This window comes from Colias philodice, chromosome 19, assembly GCF_061535455.1.
Source record: "Colias philodice isolate Cphi_HAF_F1 chromosome 19, ilColPhil1 Martin Lab GWU primary, whole genome shotgun sequence".
In the NCBI taxonomy this organism is placed as follows: Eukaryota; Metazoa; Arthropoda; class Insecta; order Lepidoptera; family Pieridae; genus Colias; species Colias philodice.
Window position 1 is genome coordinate 3438636 of NC_143104.1, and position 13251 is coordinate 3451886.

The 13251-nt window shown below is 32.5% G+C and overlaps 1 protein-coding gene and 1 long non-coding RNA gene across 2 annotated transcripts; one reads left to right on the forward strand and one right to left on the reverse strand.

Moving 5' to 3' along the window:
- Nucleotides 1-4083: 4083 nt before the first annotated feature.
- On the reverse strand, nt 4084-7955 carry MRG15 (mortality factor 4-like). Its single transcript, XM_089707341.1, has 6 exons — nt 7824-7955; nt 7633-7750; nt 6916-7028; nt 6137-6217; nt 5648-5738; nt 4084-4713 (listed from the first exon to the last, which is right to left on the reverse strand). The coding sequence occupies exons 1-6, from the start codon at nt 7849-7851 to the stop codon at nt 4140-4142; spliced, it is 1005 nt and encodes a 334-aa protein (XP_089563467.1). The 5' UTR covers nt 7852-7955; the 3' UTR covers nt 4084-4139.
- A 1631-nt stretch (nt 7956-9586) lies between these two features.
- On the forward strand, nt 9587-13251 carry LOC149479853 (uncharacterized). The gene is made up of 3 exons (XR_016317128.1): nt 9587-9624; nt 10113-10194; nt 10291-13251. It is a non-coding gene; the product is annotated as an uncharacterized LOC149479853 (long non-coding RNA).

The window sequence follows — 13251 nt, forward strand, 5'->3', positions numbered from 1 at the left end:
GTATATTTTTAATATTAATTGGTAGACAATTCCAATTATTGGATTATTAATTTAGAATATCCAATATCATGATGCATCAATACATTCACAAAAAATATATTGTGTCGAATATTATGTTATTACTAGATTTCCAAGAACCCGCACATAGTTTCTGTTCCTGTGCTTCCTCGATAGAAAGCCTATGTCTTATTCTGGGTCTTCAGCTACCTACAAACCAAATTTCATTGTAATCGGTTCTGTAGTAGTTGCGTGAAAAAATAACAAACATCCATACATCCATCCTCACCAACTTAAAACTTTCGCATTCATAATATTAGTAGGAATTGGATGTTACTGTTAATGTTCATGTTAACGTTAATATTACGGTGTTTTTCGACCTATTCATAACAAAGTATTTAGGTGAAGACAAGTGAATCATGAGAGAAAAGTGTAAATGAATCACATTGTGATACATTCCCATATATGGACAAAAATCTATCACAATATGTCGACATAATAACTCATAGATATTATGTAATTGATTGATCAATCAATTCAAGCAATAACTACATATAAAACTTTGTCATTTGAATAAAATTACCATCATCCTTAAAAATCATCATCATTCCTCATATTTAATTAATTCGTATTTAATTCATGTACCTAACACAAAATCTCTACTAGAATATGCATCAATCCAGATCATATTATAAACCCATATCCTGAACACATGTTAGAGCGGTGTATTTTCGGCTCCCGCCAAAGCTAAGAATAGCCGCGCTGTCGTCATTACAGGCGATTTGTGATGTATGAAGAAGCATACCTACGTAGAAAAGCGAAACAATTTAATGATCATTTAGAATTTAGATAATTTATGGAGAGGAAAATAAATTTTCTCGTATCACCGTTTACCAACAATTTCAAAAATATAGAAGGAAATACTCTATAAAAAATATTAAAAAAAAAACCGCATCAATATCCGTTGCGTAGTTTGAAAGATTTAAACATGCATAGGGACATAGGGCAATCCTTAAATGGTACCAGTCATAGGTAGGTAAGTACATGATTTTTGGAGAAATTAAACTTTATCTTATAACTGATTTGGATATAGCTTCTTACTTATAAAATGTCTATTGTTGTGTCTGATAACGCTACGGGCTACGGCCTTCTTTTCAATTTCTTTAAAGTAGCTTCTATTATTACATCTCCAGAACCGAGAAAGGATCCTTAAGATTCTTGAACCTAAGAGCAGTCGGTACTACGTATTACATAAATGACTAGGCAAATAAAAAACATTGCAATGGCGAGTCAGCGAGCGCCAGCCCGGCGCGACACCGGCCTTGTGGAGCTCTTTGCCTTTAAAGGTTGGAAGGCTGATAACAGTTGCCACGGAAAACTACAATGCATAACTGCGTCTTGCGTCGTACGTGATATTTTTATGACGGCTGCCGGCTAGAAAGGATATTTCAACGAGATGGATTTCTCTGGAAAGATTCATCATTCCAGAGACTCTAGCTGAGCTGTTTTAATACTTTTTGCTTTATTCATACTTATTATGTTATTAGCCTGAACTTAGTCTGAAGTTCATAATAGTGACCTAATGCTAGTGAGGTACCTACGCTTAAACACTGAAGTATCGTGCGTCCCAACTAATTTTATTTTTAATTGTAACTAGCGGTCCGCCCCGGCTTCGCCCGTGGTACATATTTACGTTTTCTCTACATAAAAACCATCCTCGTACTTCAAGGAATATAATAAAAAAAGAATTATCGAAATCGGTTCAGCCGTTCTCGAGTTATGCGCTTACCAACACATTTTGCGATTCATTTTTATATATAAGAAGATTAAAGTAGCCATTACATAAATAGCTAGACTGTATAAAACGAGAAATAGTTGAAACGAGAAAAAGTTTTTTAACACAACGAAATGTTTCATCACATAGGATTGTGTAGAATAGGAACAAGATATTATTATATCATTTTAAATTTAAATGCGGTCAATCATTCTAAAATAAGATCCAACTCATCCACATGTAAATAAAACATTATCTACCTGTATCTACCCGTCTAAAATCGGTTGAGATACGAACATCTAAAACTCACCTTCAAGCCTTCAAGACCTAATATTACAGAAATTTTAAATAAATACAACCATATGGCGGTATGCCTTGTCACGTTTTCCTTTAAACAGCTGTTTCAGTTTGCATTCTAAAGCAATGTATCATTTATCAAACCTTACTCAATTTCTATCGCAAATAAATCGGCTTTGGTCAGTCAGGGTAAGCTCGGTTGCAACACATAAAAGTAGCTTTGAACATTGTTATTTGTTATAAAACGTATAAGGAATACAATCAAATGTTACTTGTTTGATTTACATTATAATAAGTATAGAGTTATACTCTACTACTACTAGGTAAGTACTACTACCAATAGCTGCAGTTACCACTATTAACACTAGCTTCACTTCGTGGAATCTCTCGCATCGCAAAGAAATTCGTTTGTAACAGATATTTTAAATACAGCAAAATTATTGTAAAAGAACCATTTTATTATAAAATAATTTCATAAATAGGTTTACCGAAGCATCGCACAATCTTACTATTATAAAGGCGAAAGTTTGTAAGTATGGATGTATGTATGTTTGTTACTCTTTCACGTAAAAACTAATGAATGGATTTGAATGAAACTTTACCACAATATAGCTTATAGGTACATCAGAATAACACATAGGATAGGTTTTATCCCGGAAATCCCACGGGAACGGGAACTATGCGGGTTTTTCTTTGAAAACGCGGGCGAAGCCGCGGGTGGAAAGCTAGTTATGTTATATGTGGATGGTTATCAAGCTCAGATGGAATTAAGATTAGGTGTATGCGTTATCAACGCAATCTGATTGATGCGCGCTATATGAATTTATACTACCTATAGAATGCGAAGGAGGTATTAGAGTGCTCTACTATCGAAAATAACAGAATATGCTGCACGCTTTCCCTAAAGACAGTAGTCTTAAAAGTTCAAACTATCTCTTTTGCTATTTAGAACAAAATTTGATATTTTTTTTTACATGGAAGCTGTATGTTATACAGCGACGGCAACGACAACGGTATTGTTATATTGTGCATTTTAACAAAACCGTTGTCGTTATTCCATAAGAAGTGTGTACTGTGTACGTATGTAGCTATATTATAGTTTACGTTTCTCATTCCTTTTCAAGAAATACATGTAAGATATTATCGTGATTGCTGATAACCTTACGAAGCGGCATATCTCGATGACCTCAACGAAGAAATTATTTAAGAATCAGTCGCGCCAGTAATCAAATATTCGCGATTTTTTCTTAATGCGTGAGTCACATCACGTTTAAACTCGGTCAAGTCTCACTACCGACCTCTAGTGGCAATATATGGTCAATGTAGAATACAGGAATGCAATTAAATCTTTTTTTTTTTTAAAAAAACAAGGTCGATAATTGATTTTATTTACTTATCTACGTGTGAACAGTACTGTATTATTATCTTTGATGAAGGAGTTAAATTGGTAGTATGACCATGTATGACTATGAAATACTAAAACTAAAGTTTAATGCTGATTTGATCGTTGCATGCAGAAATGCAATTATTGTTATTAATATAACGTTCCGAGTACCTATATAATATTTTTTATTTATCAAAAACCATCCACGCTTAGCATCCACGCATATATAATATATTTTCGAACGCGTACGAACTAATCACGCAACATACTCGTCATTTAGAATTCCATGGCGTTTTTATGATTTGAGCATAATAACACTATGTATTTTAATACTTTTGTTTAAGAATATTTTTTTTTAAGAAAAGCAGTACTAAAGTCAGATTTATAATATAACGCCAAATAAAATAGAATTTGTCGTGAAGAACTGTGTAAGCTGTAAATATTTTTTTCATGTGTGTTATATTTACAGTTCATGACATATGAATTGGTCAGCAGCCCGGTAAGAAAATTAGTAACCGTAATCTTTTAAATGCTACTATTGTAACCAAAACTCCATTTAAATGAAGAAACTAAAAGTTTGCATAATTTTCGTTCCATCATCATAAATGATAATAATTAAGAAAAGACAAAATCCAATTATCACTTATTTATTATCAATACACATTCATAATCACATAATACTTATAACTACTGAACTTTCCTATGATATTCGGGAGTAGCGTTCCCATAGTCTTGTAAATTGAACAGGGTCGACCGGTTGGTGACCATATATTTCGAAAAGTCTTGTATATGCGTCAATACTTGCTGCAATGATTTCTCATCGAGTGCAGTGTATGCTAACATTGGTCCCATTTTAGCAAACAACCGTAGCAAATGTATAGATCCATATATTTGGGACATTGGGGTATCTGGGTAGTCTTGGAGTATTTCACTATACTGTGGTCTTTCAAATTTGTAGAGGAGTTGCGATCCCAATGTTGCGTTGAAATACTCTTTAATTCCTTCTGTAATGTCAACTAGGACTGATTCCTTCGCTTGATTGTGTAGTTTACTGGATTTCTTAAAAGCTAGATAATTGTCGACAATTTGTGCGACTGTCAGTTTTGCTGGTAATATGGCCAGTTTTTGCTGTCTCGTGATGACATCCCAGTCGTCGACGAGCCACACTTTAAGTTCCTCTGGAATCTTTATTTTCACTTCGACTTTCGCTAGATACTGCTCTTCAGATTCTATTGATTGATCTAATCTTCCACGTTTTTTCCTGGAACACAATAATACATTATTTAAGATTACCTTTCTATAAAAACTAGGTCTACTAACTAACTAACTTTCTATAATTTTTTTTATTTTATATCAAAACTAGCGACCCGCCCCGGCTTCGCACGGGTGCATTGCTGATACTAAATACACTACAGAAAAACTCTGAACGTTGTATATAAAAACATAGCGGCCGGCCGGTACCGCCGCAAACGCTACGTCCCGCAATTTTTAAATCTGTAATATCTTCGAAAATATTCACTTAAATCATACGGTGTAAAGGGCCATATAGATCTATATTAAATGAACAATGTATTCAAGGTATTTAATTGGTTAAGGATTAATGCTGTATTGGTTAAAATCGCATCGAAAATTAGCCATTATTTGTCGTAAAAAGTAAATGAGTTATTGTGGGTTATCCATAAGAGGTAGACATATACCATCGCGGACTTTTCTGTAGACCTTTTCAATGTGTATAATACTTAGTACATTATTTTGATAAAACTCGTAGGGTTCAGCCTGCGTTTGTAATGTAAGCGGAAAAAATGTAATTTTTTACGACATCACATTAGAAACCTCAAAAATAACAGTACTTCTCCACTATTTGATGGATGTTATTATACATATAAACCTTCCTCTTGAATCACTCTATCTATTAAAAAAAACCGTATCAAAATCCGTTGCGTAGTTTCAAAGATTTAAGCGTACAAAGGGACATAGGGACATAGGGACAGGGAAAGCGACTTTGTTTTATACTATGTAGTGATGATTTCTTTCTATATATAGTTCTATATATAGTCTGTATAGATTAAAATTAAAATTATTTTAAAAATTTCTTGTGTGCTGTATAACTTGGAATACTTTAACTACTGTATGAAAATTGAATATTGTATTGTGAGCTTTTACATATTTAGCAAAAATTTTCGTAAACAACTTACTTTGGCTGGTCAGAGCCAGAGTCAGCAGGCGGGTCTTTATTTTGTGTTTTAGTTGCTTTGGCAGATGTGGAGCTTGTTTCTGCATCTTTACCTGTAAATAAAAAGGAAAAACATATTTTATTTGATATTGTAATCATATGTTTAATTTTCTTTTTCTTCATTATTACTATATCTTTTCTAATCTTCAGTGTTCACTTATATAATATTTAATATTCCATTTTGAACAGGTTTTTAAAGAATACTACTGTTATTTCGTAACACATACTATAGATTAAGAATTGAATCTCAAGTTCAAAGGCCTAATTAAAGTATTTTTTACGTGCTCATTGTATGCAAAACTACAAGTCCCTTCGCGCTTAGTATAATCATAGTGGGACACCCTGTTTAATTTATAAGGTTTTAGACAAAGCTAGTTAACAAATAAAACATAAAAGTACAAAGAAAATGCAATACAACATATAAAAACATTAATAGAAATAAAAGTATTACCCGCTGGTGTAGATGCTCTAGATTCTTCTCTTGCTGGTGTGGAACTTGCAGCTGCTTCAGATTTACGACCTTTGGCAGGTGCTTGAAAAAAAAAGTAATATAGTAAAGTTAATATTATAGGTCTTGTTTCAAATTCTTACTAAAACCATATATATGCATGTTGCGAGTAATTGAATTGCCAAATTCAATAATTGATTCAGTCTAAAGGTGCTTATTTTCTACATAATAAACTGTAGTAACAGATCTACTATCAAATTGTCAACTCAACAATTTAAATTATCATATTACTAGTTTTCCGCCCACGGCTTCGCCTGCGTTTTCAAAGAAAAACCCGTTCCCGTGGGATTTCCGGGATAAAACCTATCCTGTGTTAATCCAAGTTACCCTCTATATGTGTGCTTAATTTCATTGTTTTTTTTTTTTTTTTTTTTTGATATAACTGCGACCAGGCAATCTGTTAGGTAACAATTGGCCTTTATATTGTTTGGAACTCCGTCCGGGAACATTGATATTAATTTCATTGTAATCGGATTTATTTAAACAAAAAAATTGTACATGTAACAATATATAATATTCCATTTTAAAATGAGAATGATGAGAATAAATGAAGCATCCTCCATATTAGTTCAGTAAAGCAAATAAATTAGTCTCTGAATTACAACTGTAAGAAATGAAACACTTATAATATAATGGCAAGTGCTCATTTTGCTTTATAGTTACGACTGCTTATCTAACTGTTTGAATTTAGTGATATTTAATAATAACACTTATAAACATACTCTTTTTAGTCTTAGCGGGCTGTGCTGAATGCGCTCTTTGCACTTCTTTCTGTCTCTGAACATTTGCTTCATTGTATTTCAGTACTCTGCTTTCTGGTACCCATTCATCCCAACTGAAAAGTTTTTTTATAAACTGTAAACATTGTATAAGAGAAAGGCTGTGTGTTACAATAAGAAAATGATTTTATTAGATACTAGCGGTCCGCCCCGGCTTCGCCCGTGGTACATGTTTACGTTTTCTCTACATAAGAACCATCCTCGTACTTCAAGGAATATAATAAAAAAAGAATTATCGAAATCGGTTCAGCCGTTCTCGAGTTATGCGCTTACCAACACATTTTGCGATTCATTTTTATATATAAGATTATATTATATTATACTATGTTTTTACTGTTTTATAAATGGTGATATTAACAACTATAACATAGCCCGTTACAGAAGATCCATTGGCTATTCTGATATTGAATGTAACTGCATTGGGATACTTTCCAAGATAAGGAGTTGCTTCAAGATTAAGGGATGTTCATGTTATCTAAAAATGTGTAAAACCGGCCCAATACAATGGTAAAAAACGTAAAAATTGAATAGGAAAACCCTTGAATATAAGTTTACTTATAAACTTGAGAACTAATTTAAAGTGTTAATAGATTGTGAACTAGCAGTTAGCACATAAAAAGACTGTACAAAACTAAATTAATTACTTGATAGTATACTTACTTTTTATTCCACCCAGCGTAATGTATTAAATAACGAACGTGTTTGTCTTTAGTGACAGAGCTTTTCAGACATTTTGCCTCGTAAATGAGCGGCCCGTGAAAACATAAAACTTTTTCACCTGTAACAATGAACAACTTTATTACTGTTGTATGTTTTAAAATGGTAAAAAATGAATATGCACTATTCCTTACCTTCCGCAAATTTTAGTTTTGGGGCCATTGGTTATTTACTAAATTTCTTCACAATTGTAAACATTTCAATCAACAAACCACAAATTAGCGGTGACAGTGACAGCTTATTGACCATAGACAATGATAAAGTATAAAGCGTGTCTTACCCCGTTTTCCAATTACAAAGCATAATGCGACTCAGTGCCGACTGCCGCACAATGCCGAATTATGCTGATGCTTAATTGGAACATGAAACGCACCAGCAGGTTGCGCTAAGTTCAGTGTTGAAAAAAAAAATATTCATAGAGTTAGCAATAACCTCATTAATGTGTAAATAAAGTGGTATACATAATAATTGGTTGAAAAATATTTACGGTTATTTTAAGTAATTTGGATTTTGATTATTTCATTAACATTTTTTTCAATGTTTGTACCTTCATCCATACTTATATTTATTTTTTTAACATAATTTGAATTAACTTTGATTATTTCGAAAAAACTACAATGAAACGAAAGCTTTAAAATTTTTTCCAACAATTAGGGTGCACTCACACACATCAGTCACCGTCAAGTCACCGATGACTGATCGGTGACGGTTTGTGTACGTATCCACAAACACCAGTCACCGTCATGTTGTCCGTCAGTCACGTCGCCGGTTTGACTGAATCATTGAACACATACATCAGGTTAGTCAGTGATTAGACGTGTGTCACGCTAGAGAACATGTAGCAATTATTGACGGTAGCACGACGCTGACTGAACTGAGACGTGACGGCACCGGGTGAGTGGGGATAAAAGTATGATACATGTATGGAAAGATTATTTGACGTGCCTGACCGGTGACGTCACTGATAGATTTCGTGCCGGCGACTGTCGTGTGGGAACAGAGTCATACTAGAACTATTGATACATATTTTTTTTTAATCCTGTCCGGTGACGTGCCGTGACGGTGACTGATGTGTGTGAGTGCACCCTTAATAATTACTAACGATAAATCGATTGCACGCATCAATTCACGCGCATTACTTTTTCTAGTGCTCGATTGTGCGAAGCGTTGCTGTAGTTGGAACTTATGCCGCATAATGCGCTCTTGTGCTGTAATTGGAAAACGGGGTTAGATTATACACCTAATAATCTAAGAAAGCGTGTATAAAGTATAAACAACCTATTGACAACGAAGTCACAGATATATAAACATTTTTATAGGTAAATAATCTATACTAATATTATAAAGCTGAAGAGTTTGTTTGTTTGTTTGTTTGAACGCACTAATCTCGGGAACTACTGGTCCGATTTGAAAAATTCTTTCGGCGTTAGATAGCCCATTTATCGAGGAAGGTTATAGGCTATATTTCATCACGCTACGGGCAACAGGAGTGGAGCCACGGGGGTGAAACCGCGCGGAGCAGCTAGTAATATATAATTAGACAATACCACAGAATATTCTTTATAATGTATACTCTTAAGACTAAGACGAAGATATTTAACGAATTAATTGATGTGAAACATCTATAGGCTCACTTGTAAACCGAATTGTTGACGTGGCGACGCTTGCCATGGCGACGGGTCGCCACGCTATACACATCATGTAGTAGAGTGTACGGTGTGGCTTCTCACTCAGTTCGACGTTGTTGTTTACTACGGTACACATAACCTGCGTTTTATTTAATTTTTTATTTTAATTTTTGACAATAAAATATGTGTGATAGTGATAACTCAGAAGATCAAAGTGATCAACCTTGTGCAAAGAAAGTGAAACTACACTATGGCATACTACGTCATCAGTAAGTACATAGATCGTATTTTTCAAGTGTCCATAAATGTAATTATTATATTTTTATATTTAACTAGCGGTCCGCCCCGGCTTCGCCCGTGGTACATATTTACGTTTTCTCTACATAAAAACCATCGTCGTACTTCAAGGAACATAATAAAAAAAGAATTATCGAATTCGGTTCAGCCGTTCTCGAGTTATGCGCTTACCAACACATTTTGCGATTCATTTTTATATATAAGAAGATTAATTATATTCATATTAATCATATTAGTAATTATATAAATTATACTAAGATTAATAATTATATAAATTATATTAAATATTAATATTATCTTCAATTAATTATTTTTTTATTATTCATGAAGGAATTAATATGGAAAAATTTATTAATAAAATTTATATTTGCAAATCTTTAGTCATATATTGCAATAATTAACTAAGATTTGAGTTCATGAGTATATTGAAGTCACACTTAAAATTTTTTTTTTCTTTTTCTTGTGTATTTTAATATCATATTTTTTTAAATACTTTAGTTCCCAACAATCACAAAATATTATTATTGAAACTGGACGTCACCCTGATCAGTTAAAACACAAGGCATACTATCAATGTTGTGTAAGACTTTATTAATCAAATACTTAGTAAGTACTAGACTATTTTAATTTTTATCTTAGATTTTATTATTATTAACATATTTATATTTTTTTTCAGAGTAAACAATAGTAAAAGAGAACGTCAAAAACAATACAGGGAGCGGAACAGAGACAAATTGAAACATCGTGAAGCGGAAAGAAGAAAGCGTATACAATTTTCACAAAGCATTATCGGACCGTCTACCTCTTCAAACTCAAATATAATGGAAGTAAATAATGAAGAACCAGTAACTGCTATTTCATCTATTCTTCAAAATAAAAGAGACCGTCAAAAAAGATACAGGGAAAAGAACAGAGAAAAATTGAGTCAGCGTGAAGCGGAAAGAAGGAGACGTCTACAGAATGCAGAAAGTATTATAGAATTACATACTTCTCCAAATATAGGAAATAGAGAATTAATTACAGAACCAATAATCATAATAGATGAAGTAAGTACAAATTCTCGAAATTTAACTTGTTTGGTAGAAATGGAGCATGAAGTGTTTGACATATCTCAGCAAAATTTAAGTAACCTATCAAGCGCAAATATTGCGGAAATTCCGAATAACTACAGTCAATTTAGATACCATAAAACAGCTCATGAATATTTCATCGATAACTTTAAAAATAATGAATTTGGACATGCTTGTTCAATTTGTGATCGACTTTGGTTTGAAAAAGATTTAAAGAAACCATCTACATCTGGAAATATAATTAATACAATAGCTAATGTGCAAAATGTGGATTCCCTTAAAATTTGCTCTACTTGTAAATCAGCATTAGATAAAGAAAAGATTCCTAACTAATTCCTAAGTTTATAATGGATTTCATTACCCAAAAATACTACAGCATTTACCAAAAATCGATTTCATCACTGAAAGGCTTATTTCTCCACGAATTCCTTTTATGCAAATAAGAAGATTAAGACACGTTCAAGGACAATTCGGTATATACGGACAAATTATCAATGTTGTTGTTGATACAATGGTACGATCACTTCCAAGAAATGTCAATGATGAACATTGCATTTATGTACATATTAAAAAAAAATGATTCATAAAAGTAGTTTTGTGCATGGCTTAATTAACATCGGATCAATTAAAAAATGGCTATACTATTTGATTACTACACCTTTATATCAGCATTACAAAATAACAGTTGATAAATCATTTTTTAATCAAGAAACACCACTAATTACACAACAGAACATAGATGAATTTAGCGAAAATATTGATCTTGAAGAAAGCCTTACTAGGCCAGTGGAAATTAACATTAAATTCGCAAAGCACGATGTAGATTTGAATTTTTGGTATGTTGTTTGGATCAGTTAGGGTGATGTAAATCCCAATTTGCAACTTCGAAAAAGTTGTGCTCGCTGCGCACCACGTGATAAACTGCGAAAATTTTGGACTTTTTTCACTTTTTGCTCTAAAAGTCATAAACTATGCGTTTCCGACAAGTATGATTCAGTACATAAATTAAGGTTATTAAATTTGCAACAATTTAAGCCTAACCGTAGCTCTCTAAACCTTATAACGACTAAACTGTGGCCATTCGAAGATGGTTCATTTTTCCCGAAATATTGAAATTTTTAGTTTTGCTCCCGTTTGAAGCAAAATATTGGCAAAAACCGCTCGTTCTATGAGAAGTTCGTATAATAAAGTTGTAGTGCATTTAATTTTCTTTCATAAGAGCATAGAACAAAGTCTGTGAGACAAATATTTCACACACAATATCTGAAAAACAAAAAGAAGGTAGAAATAGATTTTTAAAGAATTGAAACTGAGAGCATATAAAATCATAAAAAGAATAATACTTTTTAATTTGCAGGATAGGTAATTAACAATATTACAAAATTTGGGAAAGTAGGAAAAAAGATTATACGCAAATAATAAACTGCGAAAATTTTGGACTTTTTTCACTTTTTGCTCTAAAAGTCATAAACTATGCGTTTCCGACAAGTATCATTCAGTACATAAATTAAGGTTATTAAATTTGCAACAATTTAAGCTTAATTAAAGCTCTCTAAATCTTATAGCGACTAAACTGTGGCCATTCGAAGATGGTTCATTTTTCCCGAAATATTGAAATTTTTAGTTTTGCTCCCGTTTGAAGCAAAATATTGGCAAAAACCGCTCGTTCTATGAGAAGGTCGTATAATAAAGTTGTAGTGCATTTGATTTTCTTTCATTAGAGCATAGAACAAAGTCTGTGAGACAAATAGTTCACTCACAATATCTGAAAAACAAAAAGAAGGTAGAAATAGATTTTTAAAGAATTGAAACTGAGGGCATATAAAATCATAAAAAGGATAATACTTTTTCATTTGCAGTATAGGTAATTAACAAAATTACAAAGCTAATTAAATTTGCAACAATTTAACCAAACCGCAGCTCTCTAAACCTTATAACAACTAAGCTGTGGCCTTTCAAAGATAGTCAGTTTTTCCCGAAAATTTAAAATTTTTAGTTTTGCTCCCGTTTGAACCAAAATATTGGCAAAAACCGCTCGTTCTATGAGAAAGTCGTATAATAAAGTTGTAGTGCATTTAATTTTCTTTCATTAGAGCATAGAACAAAGTCTGTGAGACAAATAGTTCACTCACAATATCTGAAAAACAAAAAGAAGGTAGAAATAGATTTTTAAAGAATTGAAACTGAGGGCATATAAAATCATAAAAAGGATAATACTTTTTCATTTGCAGGATAGGTAATTAACAAAATTAAATTTTCTACAACTTTATTTTATGACCTTCTCATAGAACGAGCGGTTTTGCCAATATTTTGGTTCAAACGGGAGCAAAACTAAAAATTTGAAAATTTCGGGAAAAACTGACTATCTTTGAAAGGCCACAGCTTAGTTGTTATAAGGTTTAGAGAGCTGCGGTTAGGCTTAAATTGTTGCAAATTTAATTATCTTTGTAATTTTGTTAATTACCTATCCTGCAAATGAAAAAGTATTATCCTTTTTATGATTTTATATGCCCTCAGTTTCAATTCTTTAAAAATCTATTTCTACCTTCTTTTTGTTTTTCAGATAT